This window comes from Notolepis coatsorum (genome assembly GCF_963971535.1).
Source record: "Notolepis coatsorum genome assembly, chromosome: 18".
NCBI lineage: Eukaryota > Metazoa > Chordata > Actinopteri > Aulopiformes > Paralepididae > Notolepis > Notolepis coatsorum.
This window is the reverse complement of record NC_140182.1, coordinates 4853624-4868786: the sequence shown is the minus strand read 5'-3', so window position 1 is coordinate 4868786 and position 15163 is coordinate 4853624. Positions and strand designations below refer to the sequence as shown.

General features: G+C 42.3%; 1 protein-coding gene across 1 annotated transcript in view; it reads left to right on the top strand.

Annotated features, from left to right (window-relative positions):
• Window positions 1-1181: 1181 nt before the first annotated feature.
• Window positions 1182-15163, top strand: part of LOC311244935 (protein unc-45 homolog A-like) — a 48279-nt gene continuing 34297 nt past the window's right edge. The window contains exons 1-6 of the mRNA XM_084334642.1: window positions 1182-2191; window positions 3424-3620; window positions 4578-4854; window positions 5031-5063; window positions 7031-7223; window positions 8923-9098. Of these exons, the coding sequence (XP_084190768.1) occupies window positions 1199-2191; window positions 3424-3620; window positions 4578-4854; window positions 5031-5063; window positions 7031-7223; window positions 8923-9098 (1869 nt within the window). The 5' untranslated portion in view covers window positions 1182-1198. The remainder of the gene's footprint in view (window positions 2192-3423; window positions 3621-4577; window positions 4855-5030; window positions 5064-7030; window positions 7224-8922; window positions 9099-15163) is intronic.

Here is a 15163-nt window from a genome sequence, read left to right as displayed (position 1 = left end):
ATGCGCATGCGCGGTGATCACAGCGCAGGCGGCCAGGCGCATCCGGCAGATAAAAAGCCGTTTTGAGCAGTGTTGACCAGTTTATAATTTTCCATTAAAATGTTTATTATTAGCAACGACGAGCTTTCAACCCGTAGCGTTTGTATGTGCGAAACCCCCGTGCAACTGTGAGTACCTTTGACATTTATCTGCAATACTTGTACGACGAGCGTTTTGATCGAGAAAACCGAGACAGAGTTAATAATAATGGAATCTTTCTATTAAGGTATCGGTGCATCACAGTCCCGAAAGGGGCTACATGTTAGCATTACACTAGCCCCTTTCTGATAACAAACTATCATTACACTGTGACTGGCCCCTTTCTGATAACAAACTATCATTACACTGGCCCCTTTCTGATAACAAACTATCATTACACTGGCCCCTTTCTGATAACAAACTATCATTACACTAGCCCCTTTCTGATATCAAACTATCATTACACTAGCCCCTTTCTGATAACAAACTATCATTACACTGTGACTGGCCCCTTTCTGATAACAAACTATCATTACACTAGCCCCTTTCTGATATCAAACTATCATTACACTAGCCCCTTTCTGATATCAAACTATCATTACACTGGCCCCTTTCTGATAACAAATTATCATTAGACTAGCCCCTTTCTGATAACAAACTACACCCTTTCTGATAACAAACTATCATTACACTGGCCCCTTTCTGATAACAAACTATCATTACACTGGCCCCTTTTTGATAACAAACTGTCATTACACTAGCCCCTTTCTGATAACAAACTATCATTACACTAGCCCCTTTCTGATAACAAACTATCATTACACTAGCCCCTTTCTGATAACAAACTGTCATTACACTGGCCCCTTTCTGATAACAAACTATCATTACACTAGCCCCTTTCTGATAACAAACTATCATTACACTAGCCCCTTTCTGATAACAAACTATCATTACACTGGCCCCTTTCTGATAACAAACTATCATTACACTAGCCCCTTTCTGATATCAAACTATCATTACACTGGCCCCTTTCTGATAACAAACTATCATTACACTAGCCCCTTTCTGATAACAAACTATCATTACACTAGCCCCTTTCGGTACTGTAGTCACGCCAACATCGTGTTCAGGGGGAGAGCAGCCATTACGTGAGGCTTGTTCCTTCTTCTACGTTGTCACGATGTCAGAGCCTAGATGCAGCAATTGCAAAGTTCCAATAGAAAGAAAACCCAAAGGATTTAACAGACTTTCACTTAAGTCTCTCACCGATCCAGCCACAGCTGCATTAGTTTTTCCAAATTTGTCCCCAAGACAACCAGCCTTTCTATGCCCTAAGTGTGTTCTCCTCCTCAAATCGAAAACGAAACGTAAAGGGAAAAAAAGAGAATTTGTTGAACCCCCCACAAAGGCCCAGGATAGTTCACCAGCAGCGAAGAGAAGACCACTCTCCCCTACAAAGATTGAAACCCCCACAAAGGCCCATGATAGTTCACCAGCAGCTAAAAAAGTAATAATAATAATAAGACCACTCTCCCCTGGAAAGATTGAAACCCCCACAAAGGCCCATGATAGTTCACCAGCAGCTAAAAGACCACTCTCCCCTGGAAAGATTGAAACCCCCACAAAGGCCCATGTAAAGTCAGAATTAATCAAATCAGCTTTATCACCCAAAAATCTACAATCAACAACAAACACATCACCGGGATGCAGCAATTGCAAAGAACCAATAGAAAGAAAACCCAAGGGATTTAAACGACAATCACTTAAGTCTCTCACCAGTCCGGCCACGGCTGCATTAGTTTTTCCAAATTTGTCCCCAACACAACCCGCCTTTCTATGCCCTAAGTGTGTTCTCCTCCTCAAATCAAAAACGGTAAAACAAGGCAGAAAATTAATTATTAAATTAATTGGAACCCCCACAGAGGCCCATGTAAAGTCACAATTAATAAAACCAGCTCCATCACCCAAAAATCTAAAATCGACAACAAACACAGCACCGGGACCGGCCACGTTGAGGATAAAAAGAAAAAGACAACCTGGATTGGGCCATTTAGCCAAGGTTTTGGATGCCCTGAAGAAAAGGAATTATATACTGGCCATTCGGAGTTTGATGTTGCTGACCGCTGCAAAGGCTGCAGTGTACAAATGTGTCACGCAGGTGATACAGGCAGAGGTAAGTGTGAGAAATACTATGCTCAACATATAATTTAGGAGAAAGGGTTAATCACAATAATTACTCTTTTATTGTTTGACAGGCTTAAAGGGGAACTCCAACATTTTGGGAAATTAGCTTATTTAACATCTTCCCTGGAGTTAGACAAGAAGATACATACCTTTTTTGTCTCTGTGCGTGCATTTTAGCTTTGGGAATAGACGCTCCGTTAGCATAGCTTAGCTTCATCACTGGAAGTGAGGCAGGACAGTAGCCTTACAATGCCTTACAGTGTATTGCAAGGTCTGACATTGACCAAACTTGATATGCATGACCTTGGTGGGCTCTAGGTCAACTCCTGAAAAGGGGGTCAATGTCAGACTTTGCAATCAAAAGTTAGGGGGCTAATAACCCTTGCCATAATTTCAGTGCGCCCCCTAACTTTTGATTGCAAGGTCTGACATTGACCCCCTTTTCAGGAGTTGACCTAGAGCCCACCAAGGTCATGCATATCAAGTTTGGTCAATGTCAGACCTTGCAATACACTGTAAGGCTACTGTCCTGCCTCACTTCCAGTGATGAAGCTAAGCTATGCTAACGGAGCGTCTATTCCCAAAGCTAAAATGCACGCACAGAGACAAAAAAGGTATGCATCTTCTTGTCTAACTCCAGGGAATATGTTAAATAAGCAAATTTCCCAAAATGTTGGAGTTCCCCTTTAAAAGCAATACCTATATTGGGTTATGTAATTAAAGGCATACTCGGTATACATGTTCCAGTTACATTGTATATTAAGTGTAGCGTCATTACGCAATAATAGATCATTAATAAAGCCTTAATAAACATGACATAACACATTAATAATGCACTGTGTATGATGAGGTATGCTTAATAACATGCGTTATGTCACATAAGACATTTGAAATGTCACAAGACATTGCATGCGACATAACACATGTTATTATAACGCATGTCATTAAGTATACTTCATCATACACACATTGCATTATTAATGCGTTATGTCATATTTATTAAGCCTTTATTAATGATCTTAATGCATAATGACGCTACACTTAATATACAATTGTGACCCATGTTCCTTGTATGAAGTAATATTAGACTATAAACAACTAACGCATCTTAAAGATTTTTGAATTCACACATTCTATATTTGTAGCGTAGCATTAAACATTCTAGTTACATTGATACAGGTATTTGATCTGCATGACCAAGTGAACAATCGTGACTTTCAGAAGAAGCTGTTGCTGGCAGACGCGGACGGACCTTTTTCCAAGAAGCTGACCATTGAAAACCTGGATGACTTTTCTTGGGAAAAGACCACGGACTGGGTCTCCGAGGTGGCGCCCCTCACAATGGAGTGCATGCTGGCAATGTTTCCGCAGCCCCAGAAAATAAAAGGCCAGCACTTTGTTACTGATGCGCACACGAGGTATGATGACACAATAAGTCAGCTGCTCTTCATTAATAGTGAACTATGTAAGGGATAATGTATGGCTACGAGGTCATTGTCGCAAAATAATTGACCGACACGGAGTTTAAAATACCGAGCCGCCTCGGTCGAGGTGTTTTAAACGTCATTGAAGGTCAATAATTTTGCGATGATGACCGAGTAAAGCTATACATTATCCCGCTTATTACATGGCTAACTTACTAACAATATACCTAAATCATTTGACAAATCGCAGTTGTTCTGTGGCTCTGTCAGCCCAAATAAAGTGATTATTATTATCGAGGGCAGCCCGGCAGGTGTGTCTGATTGGCTGCACTGAAACAGTGTGTGTCAGTGGGGCTTGATTACTCCAGCTGCGAAAAACAATAATCACCGGTGGTTATCGAAAAATAATTCACTGCTGTCGGGGGCTATTGACCAATCACAAGCAAGCATTTCGGCGAATGTGAAAACGCCATGTAATAAAACACGTTAACTTACACTGCCGTTATTATTACACATAATATGACACTGTTAGTTAGCTGCAACAGCCTTGACTCTGCCCAATATACATCACTCCCCCCACACACAAACACACCCCCTAATCTCCTGTAAATTCATTGTTTACTCTATATGTTATGTTTAGATTTGACATATTTTTACAATTTTAATTCTGCTATTTCTAGTTATGACAAAAAATGACTACGTATATATATATTGTAATTGATTTAACACTTTTTGCACTTCATGTTAGAGGTGGCATCTGATAGTCGGGAGTAAGAATTCCAATGTACCTTGTACGTGTTACATATAGCAAATCAACTCTTGAATCAATGTTTGGCCTTTTAGGTATACATTTACTACATTTCTAACTGCTTGTGCAGCTATATCACTATTTGATTTGTTGAAAGTGTGTCTTTGACTTTGTACAATAATGTTATATACTACTCTTCTTAGCGGTCGCAGAAGTATGACGACCGGGGAAGCCACAGCACTTGTGAACAAGAGGATTGGGATGGTTTTGTCGATAACACAATTCACCTGCTCCAGCAAGAGAAACTTTGTTCAATCGGCTCTGGGGTTTGACATGTTGAGACGAGGCTGTTCAGGGAAAACCTTCCTGACTATGAACAGCCTTGGTATCAGCCAGTCCAAAATGTCTGCTAGAGGACATGTGGACACACTGCCCCTTGAACATGACAGAGAGATGACACTTTGGAAGAATTTGGTAGAGGTATGTATTGTGAACAAGTTACCTTTATATTTAAAAAAAAAATTCAAGTGTACTGAACAAAATTATTTAAAAAAAGTGCTCTTTCTTTGTGAATAATAATACAAGCTGTAATACAATAATAATTACTGTTCTGTGTTTATTCCACATATTAATAATTTAATCATTTGTATTCTCAGAAAGCACCGATTAAGCGGAGGCGCAACGTTCAGGTACTTAACAAATTCTTCCTAGATTACTTTGTGTTGCAACCAAAGATGAACATTTAAAGTGTAAAACTATCCAACAACATTGTCATTCTTTACAAATTTTTTTTTTTTATCATTCCATTTGGGCTGTGGGGGGTGCTTAATGTCTGAAGGAGTCGACTGAAGGCTTCTTGTCCTCTGCAAAAGCATGCAATTGGTCCACTGATGGATACATCTTGATTTGTCTAGTCTAGTGTGTTCATTAGACGGGTGAAATCCTCTTTCAGTGCCTCTGTGCCTGTTTTCTTAGGCAGTTAGCCTCTGGTATGCGTGCCATTAGCGTTAGCCACGCTTCTAGGCCTCTTTTCTTTTGGAAAGAATGATACAAAATAAAAATGTATACATTTTTTTTTTGGATTCGACTAAGACATGGGTCAGCAACCTTTACTATCAAAAGAGCCACTTTTCCCCCGTCCCACAAAATAAAATGCTCAGGGAGCCGCACAACCTATTTACCCTTAAAATGAAGATAACACAGTGTATAACGTTTTATATATCCCCAAGCATACCCCACATTTAGCATAAAACGCCTGACAATTGCATACCCAAAGTAATTTGCGATTTATTATACTTTATACTTATAGCACACAGTTTGTTGCATTAATGGGATTATAAAGCAAAAAAAAGAAAAATGTTGACTTTTTAATTGCTGTTTTTACCTGTTATAACAAAGGAAAACCTCAAACTCTTATGAAGAGGAGACAAAACACTGGTGTCTGTAGACCGACTTTGAAATAAAACCCTGAACTATTCAGGTATATTTGAGTCCTTCCCTTATTTGTGGAACATTTATAAAATAAAAAGTAATCCACTTTGAAATAAAACAGACGAGGAGAAAAAACACTGGCATCTGTAGACCTACTTTGAAATAAACCCCTGAACTATGCAGCTCTATTAGAGTCCTTCCCTTATTTGTGGAAAATCTATAAAATTAAAATTAAAATATTTCGTTGTTCGCTAATTTCGCACCACATATCACTAAGATACGCCTTTTGTTGACTAAATATCTTAGTTGATGAAATATCAGTACGACTGTCAGTATGACATCGATCTCCAAAACAAGAGAGAAAAAAAAAAGATATATTTTTTTTTGGCCAGGGAGCCGCAGCTGATTGGCTAAAGAGCCGCATGAGGCCGCAGGTTGCCGACCCCAGGACTAAGAGGTTGGCAGTCGACTACGGCTCCTTTCGACCGATTAGTCGACTAATCTACTAATAGGGGTCAGCCCTACCATGTACCTGTCGAAATACTTCCTAAAGGTCAGTGAATTCCACGACCACAACACCAGAGGGAGCTCCACAAATCACGTTCAACCCAGATTCGGCTCCAACAAGGGTCTAAACATGTTTCGCAATTATGCCACAATAATGTGGAACACCCTACCCACAGCCATAAATGAATGTGAATCCCTACCCTCCTTCAAAACCACTCTCAAAGAGCACCTACGGGTGGCTGCAATTAGAAACTGGCCCCGGTAAATGTCAAAATTCCGCCCCACCCCACCCAAACCCCTCTAATGTACAGTTTCTTCCCCTTCGGATTTCAATTTTTTTTTATGATCTCTTTCTTACACAGTACCGTATATTTGTATGTCTCTTGTATGTTATAAATGTCTGGATGAATTGAAAATGGAGGACCCTTATGTAAACGAGACGAAAGTCTTTTTCTGGTCTTCATCCTCTTAGCAGTTGTTTGTATTGAGCTGTACTGTATTGTACCCATTCTGCAATCTGTTAATAAAGTTTTCAATCAATATAACGTTAGCTACGTGTTTGCATTGATAGCAAACAGTTGGGCTAACAGTACAGCTTTTGCTCTGACAGACTCACCAACAATCATCGGCATGGGTGTCATTTATAGTAAACATCTACTGTAAGATATTTTCAACCAGTAGCAACCCCTGTTCACTCGTCTCTCTCCCTTCTCTCCAGGAGCTCTCATCCCTGAGGGATGGGGGAAACACCCTCTTCAAGGCGGGCGACATGCAGGGGGCTCTCTGCTGTTACACCAAGGCTCTAAAGCTGAGAATGGCACGCCCAGAACGTGCCATTCTACGTCGCAACCGCTCTGCCTGCTACCTCAAACTGGAGGATTACGCCAAGGCAGAAGCTGACGCCTCCAAAGGTGAGAAAGGGCATACGTGAGGCAATCGGATATTCAAATAATGAACATTAGAAAGCGTGTCTAATCTTTAGTTTAGTAGAAGAAGAAGTCTTTATTTGTCATGCAGTTTAACACACACGTGCGAGATGGGTGACACACAGGAACACACATGCATTGGGTCGCTGATGAAATGTCTCTCTGCACTTGACCCATCCCGATGTCCTTCCCCCCCAAGGGCAGCCGGGAGCAGATAGGGGCTGCGGCGTGGGGCCGCGCCTGTGCTGCCTGCTAAGTACACACACACAAAATGCCCTGCTATATATATATATCACATCCCACTGTATTGTTATTTTTATTCTAATTAACAGTTAGTGTCTATACTTGACCACATCTTGCACAGCCCTGGCCCATTTTCTTTTTTATTTAAATATAAATATATATATTCTTTTTCTTTTACTTATATAACTAACTATACTATATTCTATTGTGCTTCTATTTAATTTAGTTGATATCCCATTTTATTTTATTCCACCATTTTATTTTACAGTTGTACAGCCCTGGCCTATTATTTTTTATTTAAAATATATGTATACCTTTTTTTTCTTTTACTTATATAACTAACTATACTATATTCTATTGTGCTTCTATTTAATTTAGTTTATATCCCATTTTATTTTATTCCACCTTTTTATTTTACAGTTGTACAGCCCTGGCCTATTTTTATTTCATAATTATATTCTATTCTATTGTCCTTCTATTTTAATTTAGTTAATATTTCATCTGATTCTGAAACTGAAAGACTGCGGACTCTCAGAAACTCAGATTCGTTCAATTCGATCGGGTTAGCGATCTCCAGTTAGCCGACCCACCGGAAGCACCTCAGACTCAGATTCGTTCAAAGATTCGGGTTAGCGATCTCCTATTAGTGGACTCGCCGGAAGTGGCTCTGACTCAGGATTCATTCAAAGATGGCGGCTGGGTGGCGCAGCGGACATTGCGCTCGTCACCAACGCAAGAGACACCGGGTTAAAATCCGGCTGGCGGCGTTGCCTCCGGCTTGGGCCGGCCGTCATACTAACTCGATTGGCAGAGTCAGTGGGTGGAAGTCGATGAGTGGTAATCTGGACGTTGTGGACAGCGACTCCTACAGGTCGGTTGGGGGACGCCTGCACAGCAGAGACAGGAAATAGCGGGGGGTAGTGTGAGCCTCCCACACGTTACACCTCGCCAATGAGAGTCTGCGCTGGCAGGTGAAAAGATGTGACAGGCTGCCTCCTCGTGTACCGGAGGGGATACGTGATGCAAGGCTTCTATCCTCCCTACGACCGACCTGTGGGGGGCACATGCGAGCAACGTTCAAGACAGGGGAGGGGAGAATTGGAAACAGCGAAATTGGGATGGGAGAAAAATAAGGAGAAAAAGTGGATAAAAAAAAATTAATTCAAAGATTTGGGTTAGCGATCTCTTGTTAGTTGACCCAACAGAAGCACCACGGACATGTATTATGTAATCTCGTCGTCGCTGAAAACGAAGGAAACCTCTGTGCCTTTCAAGGAGGAGAGGAGTAGTGGCTCAAGTGACTCGCATGCACCGGATCACTTCAGTGAGTGACTCACACTAACCCGAATCCTTAAAAAGAACCGGACTTACCACTACTACACCGTACAGACCTGATAGTATAACATGATACAGTAGATGTCTCGTCTGTCTCTCTCTTCAGCTCTGGACACTGACCCAGGGGACTTGAAGGCTCTGTTCCGGAGGGCTCAGGCCTCTCAGAAGTTGGGTCGCCTGGACCAGGCGCTCCTGGACGCCCAGAGGTGCTCCCAGCTGAAGCCTAAACACAAAGCTTTCCAGGATCTCCTGAAGCAGCTGGGAGTGCAGAGTAAACACAAGGTGAGGTTTTCTTGGACACTTTGTCTGCTCCACGACGAGTAATTGCAAGGCTAAAAGCTAACCCTACATGGTCATTCCACTAGGGGGGGAAGCAATTAACATGAAAAAATACTCTAATAATGACATGGCTGGCTGTAAATCACATTTGAATAATAATAAAAATAAATGTTCTTACCTTGTCCATTTAGTTTTCTAAAAAGGCAGACGGACGCACTTTTGCCATAGCCAGTTGGTAAAATGGCAAACACATGTTTTCCGTCTGCCAAGGCTTTTAAAACGGCCATTTGTTTATCTTTTAATGGAAATGGTGACACCTCGTCAATAAGCCTGTCCACAATGTTGGCGTGACTACAGTACCGGAAGGGGCTATCATTACACCTGGGTAAAACGGAATCCATTCTCTTCACAAGGAAAGTTGAAATTACCTACCTGGGTTCCATCCTAGAGGCAAATCTTTCCTGTGACAAAATGGCAACCAATGTAATAAAAAAAAGTCAACCAACGAACAACATTTTTGTACAGGATCTCCACTCTGGTAAATAATAATACCTTGAAGACTCTAACAGGAGCACTCATTCAAGGTTTCTACGACTATGTTTGCACCTCATGGTACCAAACCACCTCAAATGCCCTAAAAACAAGGCTCCAAACGTCACAAAACAAACTGGTCGGACTACTGCTTGGCCGTACTCTTAAAACACACCTTACCCCTGCCCATTTTGACAATCTAGGATGGCTTAGAGTAGACAACAGAGTACAGCGATTTGCAATGGGCCTGGTCTACACCAGAGGGAGTTCCACAAATCACGTTCAACCCAGATTCGGCTCAAACGAGGGTCTAAACATGTTTCGCCACAATAATGTGGAACACCCTACCCACAGCCATAAAGGAATGTGAATCCCTACCCTCCTTCAAAACCGCTCTCAAAGAGCACCTACGGGTGGCTGCAATTAGAAACTGGCCCCTGTAAATGTCAAAACCCCCCCCCACCCCACCCAAAACCCTCTAATGTACAGTTTCTTCCCCTTCGGATAAAATTTTTTTTTATGATGTTCTCTCATTCTTACACAGTACCGTATATTTGTATGTCTCTTGTATGTTATAAATGTCTTGATGAATTGAAAATGGAGGACCCTTATGTAAACAAGACGAAAGTATTTTTCTGGTCTTCATCCTCTTAGCAGTTGTTTGTATTGAGCTGTACTGTATTGTACCCATTCTGCAATCTGTTAATAAAGTTATCAATCAATATAACGTTAGCTACGTGTTTGCATTGATAGCAAACAGTTCGACAGTACAGCTTTTGCTCTGACAGACTCACCAACAATCATCGGCATGGGTGTCATTTATAGTAAACATCTACTGTAAGATATTTTCAACCAGTAGCAACCCCTGTTCACTCGTCTCCAGTGATGGGAATAACGGCGCTATAAATAACGGTGTTATAAATAACGGTGTTACTAACGGCGTTAGTTTTTCCAGCAACGAGTAATCTAACGGATTACTCTTCCAATCTTAATAACGCTGTTACCGTTACTGCCAAAAAATGACGCGCATTACTGTCTATGATTGAAGCAGTTTTTTCATCAGACAGATCTCTGCGCCGAGAGGCATACTGTTCTTCTCAGCCAACCTCAGCGCGATTGGCTGAGGTTGAGTAAAATGTCATGGTAAGCCAATCAGAGGTAGAGGTGGGCGGGTGTTCGAACTCATCCAGAGTCTGACACACAGCGACAACACAAGCGAGTTCAGTCAACGTGAGACCGCGGGTCCGTGTATGTTTTGACAGTTTGTTTGGCCAGCCCAAATAATCCAAAATGAATCCAACAAACAACACAAGCGAGCAGTCAATGACAGACCGCGGGTCCATGAGCGTTTTTTGTTCACTCTTGTGTTAGTTGTGTTGCAGCGCAGGGCACTGCAGTAGTGGAGGCTCTACTCAAGTTTCAAGTTTCAAGTTTCTTTAATAGTTGTCATACAGAAGTACAGAATACTTTTGTACAAAATGCTTCTTACTGTTGCGCTCCAGAGACTGTGCAAGACAAGATAAGTATGGAATAAAAACATAGTAAAATTAGAAGTAAAAAAAGAGGTCACAGTGTTCAGTTTAGACATATGTACAATGTTCGATGCAGAATAGACGTAGTTACCATACAATATACAATACTGTGCAGTGTACTAATATACAATACTATATAGTGCAAGGCAGAAATGGAGAAATGGGACGAGGTGCAATTTAGGTACAATTCACAGTAGGTGTACGAGTTGTAGTGCAAATCCTTTATCAATAAATATAAAGTGTAAGTGTGTTTGTGTGATCTAAAGTGTGGAGAGTGGGTGCTGCAGTGTGTTGTTTGTTTGAGTGTGTGCGTGTGGGTGTGTGTGCTGTGTGCATTTGATGGTTGTTGCATAGTGATTATTGTTCGTTTAGCGATTATTGTTCGTTTAGCAGCCTGATGGCCTGGGGATAGAAGCTTCTTCTGAGTCTTTCTGTGCTCGCCTTAAGACTCCGGTATCGCTTGCCTGACCGCAGCAGTTCAAAGAGGCAGTTGTTCGGGTGGCTCGAGTCCTTAATAATTCTCTTAGCCTTCCCCTTGCACCGCTTGATGTAAATGTTCTGGAGGGTGGGAAGCCCCCCTCCAATTGTGCGTTCGGCTGAACGTGTCACTCTTTGTAGTCTGCTACGGTCTTGTGCAGTGCTATTCCCAAACCAGGAGGTGATGTTGCCGGTCAGGATGCTCTCTATTGTACATGAGTAGAAGTTCCTAAGGATCTTCTGACTGACTTGGAACTTCCTTAGGCGCCTGAGGAAGTAGAGGCGTTGTCGTGCCTTCTTCACAACACTGTCAATGTGTGTGGTCCATGTCAAGTCCTCGGATATGTGGGCTCCGAGGTACTTGAAACTGTTCACTCTCTCAACCGGTGCCCCGTCGATGCTGAGGGGGCTGTAGTCCTTGACCCCCGACCTCCTGAAGTCCACAATCATCTCTTTTGTTTTGCTGACGTTCAGGGAGAGGCAGTTCTCCTGACACCACTGTGACAGGTTCTCTACCTCTTCCAGGTAGGCCCTTTCGTCGTTGGCAGAGATCAGGCCCACCACTACTGTGTCATCAGCAAATTTGATGATGGTGTTGTTGTTCCGCTGTGCTACGCAGTCATGTGTGTACAGGGAGTAGAGGAGGGGGCTCAGAACACAGCCCTGGGGGGCCCCTATGTTGAGCGTGATGGATGAGGAGGTGCAGTTGCCGGCTCTTACCACCTGGGGTCTGCCCGTCAGGAAGTCCAAGACCCACTGGCACAGGTCATAGTTCAAGCCCAGGTCCCTGAGCTTGGCTATGAGTTTTTTGGAGGGGACTATGGTATTGAATGCTGAGCTGTAGTCGATGAACAGCATTCTCACATAGTTCCCCTGCCTCTTGTCCAGATGTGATGCTGCTGTGTGCAGCACATGGGCTATGGCGTCCTCCGTGGACCTGTTGGGGCGATATGCAAATTGCAGAGGGTCCAGGTTGATGGGGAGGGAGGAACAGATGTAGCCCTTCACTAGCTTCTCAAAGCACTTCATGGCTATGGAGGTGAGGGCTACAGGGCGGTAGTCGTTGAGGCAAGCGGGCGTAGATTTTTTGGGTACAGGGATGATGGTGGACTTCTTCAGACAGGTGGGGATGACAGCCTGTTCCAAGGACAGGTTGAAGATGTCAGTGAATACCGGGGCCAGTTGGTCGGCACAGACTTTTAGGACGCGGCCGGGGATGCCGTCCGGTCCTGCTGCCTTCCTGATATTCACTTTTTTAAAGATCCGTCTCACCTCATGCTCTGTTACCCTGAACACTGAGTCTCCATCAGCAGACCCCCCCCCCCCCATTGCCGTGGTTTGTAGGCTGGTGTTGTTATTCACAGCCTCAAACCTCGCATAGAAGGAATTGAGATCATTTGCTAAGGAGATGTCACTGTTCAGTTTGAGGGGGGTACTCTGCTGACATAGTGTTGCACTTCCTGGTTTAATAGCATAGTCTTCAGGTGCTCAGAGATATATATATCTGTATGTCATGCATGTCTTAAATGTCATGATTAGATTGGTTTAGATCAGGGGTCTCAAACTCAATTTACCTGGGGGCCGCTGGAGGTAGAGTCTGGGTGAGGCTGGGCCGCATCAAAAAATATCAAGTATTTTTATTTGTATGGAAATGTATGGTTGAAACTTGCAAACGTTCAAACGCACACGCACTAATAAGCATTCGAGGCTTTTAACCAGGGCCAGACTGGGGAAATCATTCAGGCCAGGAAATATAGTGCGAAATATAGCCCCAGTCAGGCCACTTTTTAAGCGGGGGGTCCCCCACCAGGAGATTTTGTGTTACAAAGACTTAATTTCTTGCATTCTGGTGCAGGAATTGTTTTATTTGTACCCTTTAAATGCCAGTGTTTGTGATGACATGACTGCAAAAAAAAGATATAAAAAAAAAGAAAAAGAATTCGTTGGGATTCTTTTTTTTATTTATTTATTTTTGGAAATCATCTGGGGGGCCGCAAAATATCATCCAGCGGGCCGTGAGTTTGAGACCCCTGGTTTAGATGATTAGATTAGATTCTTATATCTGTATGTTGTAGGGCTGACCTTCGATTATGTTGTGGGACTTGTACAGCACTTTGTTCAACTTTGTCAGTGCTGTAAAGTTTAAACCTTTTAAAATCTTAGAGACAAACTAAACACTTTGCTTTCATGAAAAGCCGTCATTTGAGGCTTTATAAAAGCAGCACAATGAACACAAATCTGTCAGTGCCGAGTCCGACCTCATCTTAAATAACAAACAGAATTGCTTGTTGTAGGTAACAAAGAGAGGCAGAGTTGATTTAGCAAAAAAAAATCTTTACATAATCAAATTTTATTTTCATATTCGAATCCCATGCCCATCGAACGAAGCTTCGAAGTAAATTTTAAGACAGCCCTAGTATGTTGTGTATGTCATAAATGTCATGAATTGAAAATGGGGGACCCTGATGTAAACCAGACGAAAGTCTTTCTCTGATCTGCATCCCCTTAACAATTGTGTGTATTGAGCTGTACTATACTGTACCCATTCTGCAATCTGTTAATAAAAAATGTCAATCAATCAGTATATATTTGTTATTTATTTTTGGTATAGTGCTTAACACTTTGAGTGCCACTCACGAGATTTCTCGGTTTTTTTTATAGGTGGTTGCATGCCACTCACGAGATTTCTCGGATTTTTTTTTTTTTTTTGCGATCTGAAAAATTATTGCATCACCCGAGCCTACCCGAGTATAGCCGAGGGGCGCCGGCGATCACTGTGGAAAAAAGCGCCCCCTGTCGTCTCCCAGATGACATAAGTGATTTTGGAATGGACTCAATGAAAATGAATGGGGAAAAAAATCCGGTACTCCACATTTTCCAGTTCACTGATCCAGCCGGGGTTACTAGAGTTCATTCTGGAGCCTCAGATCCCCGCGGATCATGGAGTTCTACTGTATCGCGTTGGATCCATACACGTATCGATTTTTTCGAATGGTGTTCAGGAATTGGAATATACCAGTTGGATACCATCTGATGTCAGGTAAGGACTCTATGTTATCAGTGGTAGGATAATCAGAGTAAGTTTGATGAAGTTATAAGCTGTTTTGTGAAATGTCTTCTTTCGGTTTCACTGTAAAAGTCCGTGAGGAAATCAACGGAGCGATTATCAGTGCGCGGCCGTAATGTGCGTGCGTGCAAGTATAATATTGATCATCTAGCGTTTATTTGAAAACGATTCATAAAAAGGCCGACGAATATCAACGTTGTGGAATATTCCACTAAAAGACGATTTTCATAGAATGCTCCAGAATGAGCTGTTTTTTATATCAAAACGGGGGCTTTTCTAACTGCTCTGAAACGGCAACGACGCGATAAAAAAACAATCTGCCTTCACAGCACTGACTGGAAAATAGTCTTTGATAATGCGATGGGCAGATTAGACACATAGCCATAATTTAAAACATAGATTAGGCGATATTAACGTTAACATTGGCGCCGATGGTGGCATTCAAGCGGTAAAACGGAAAA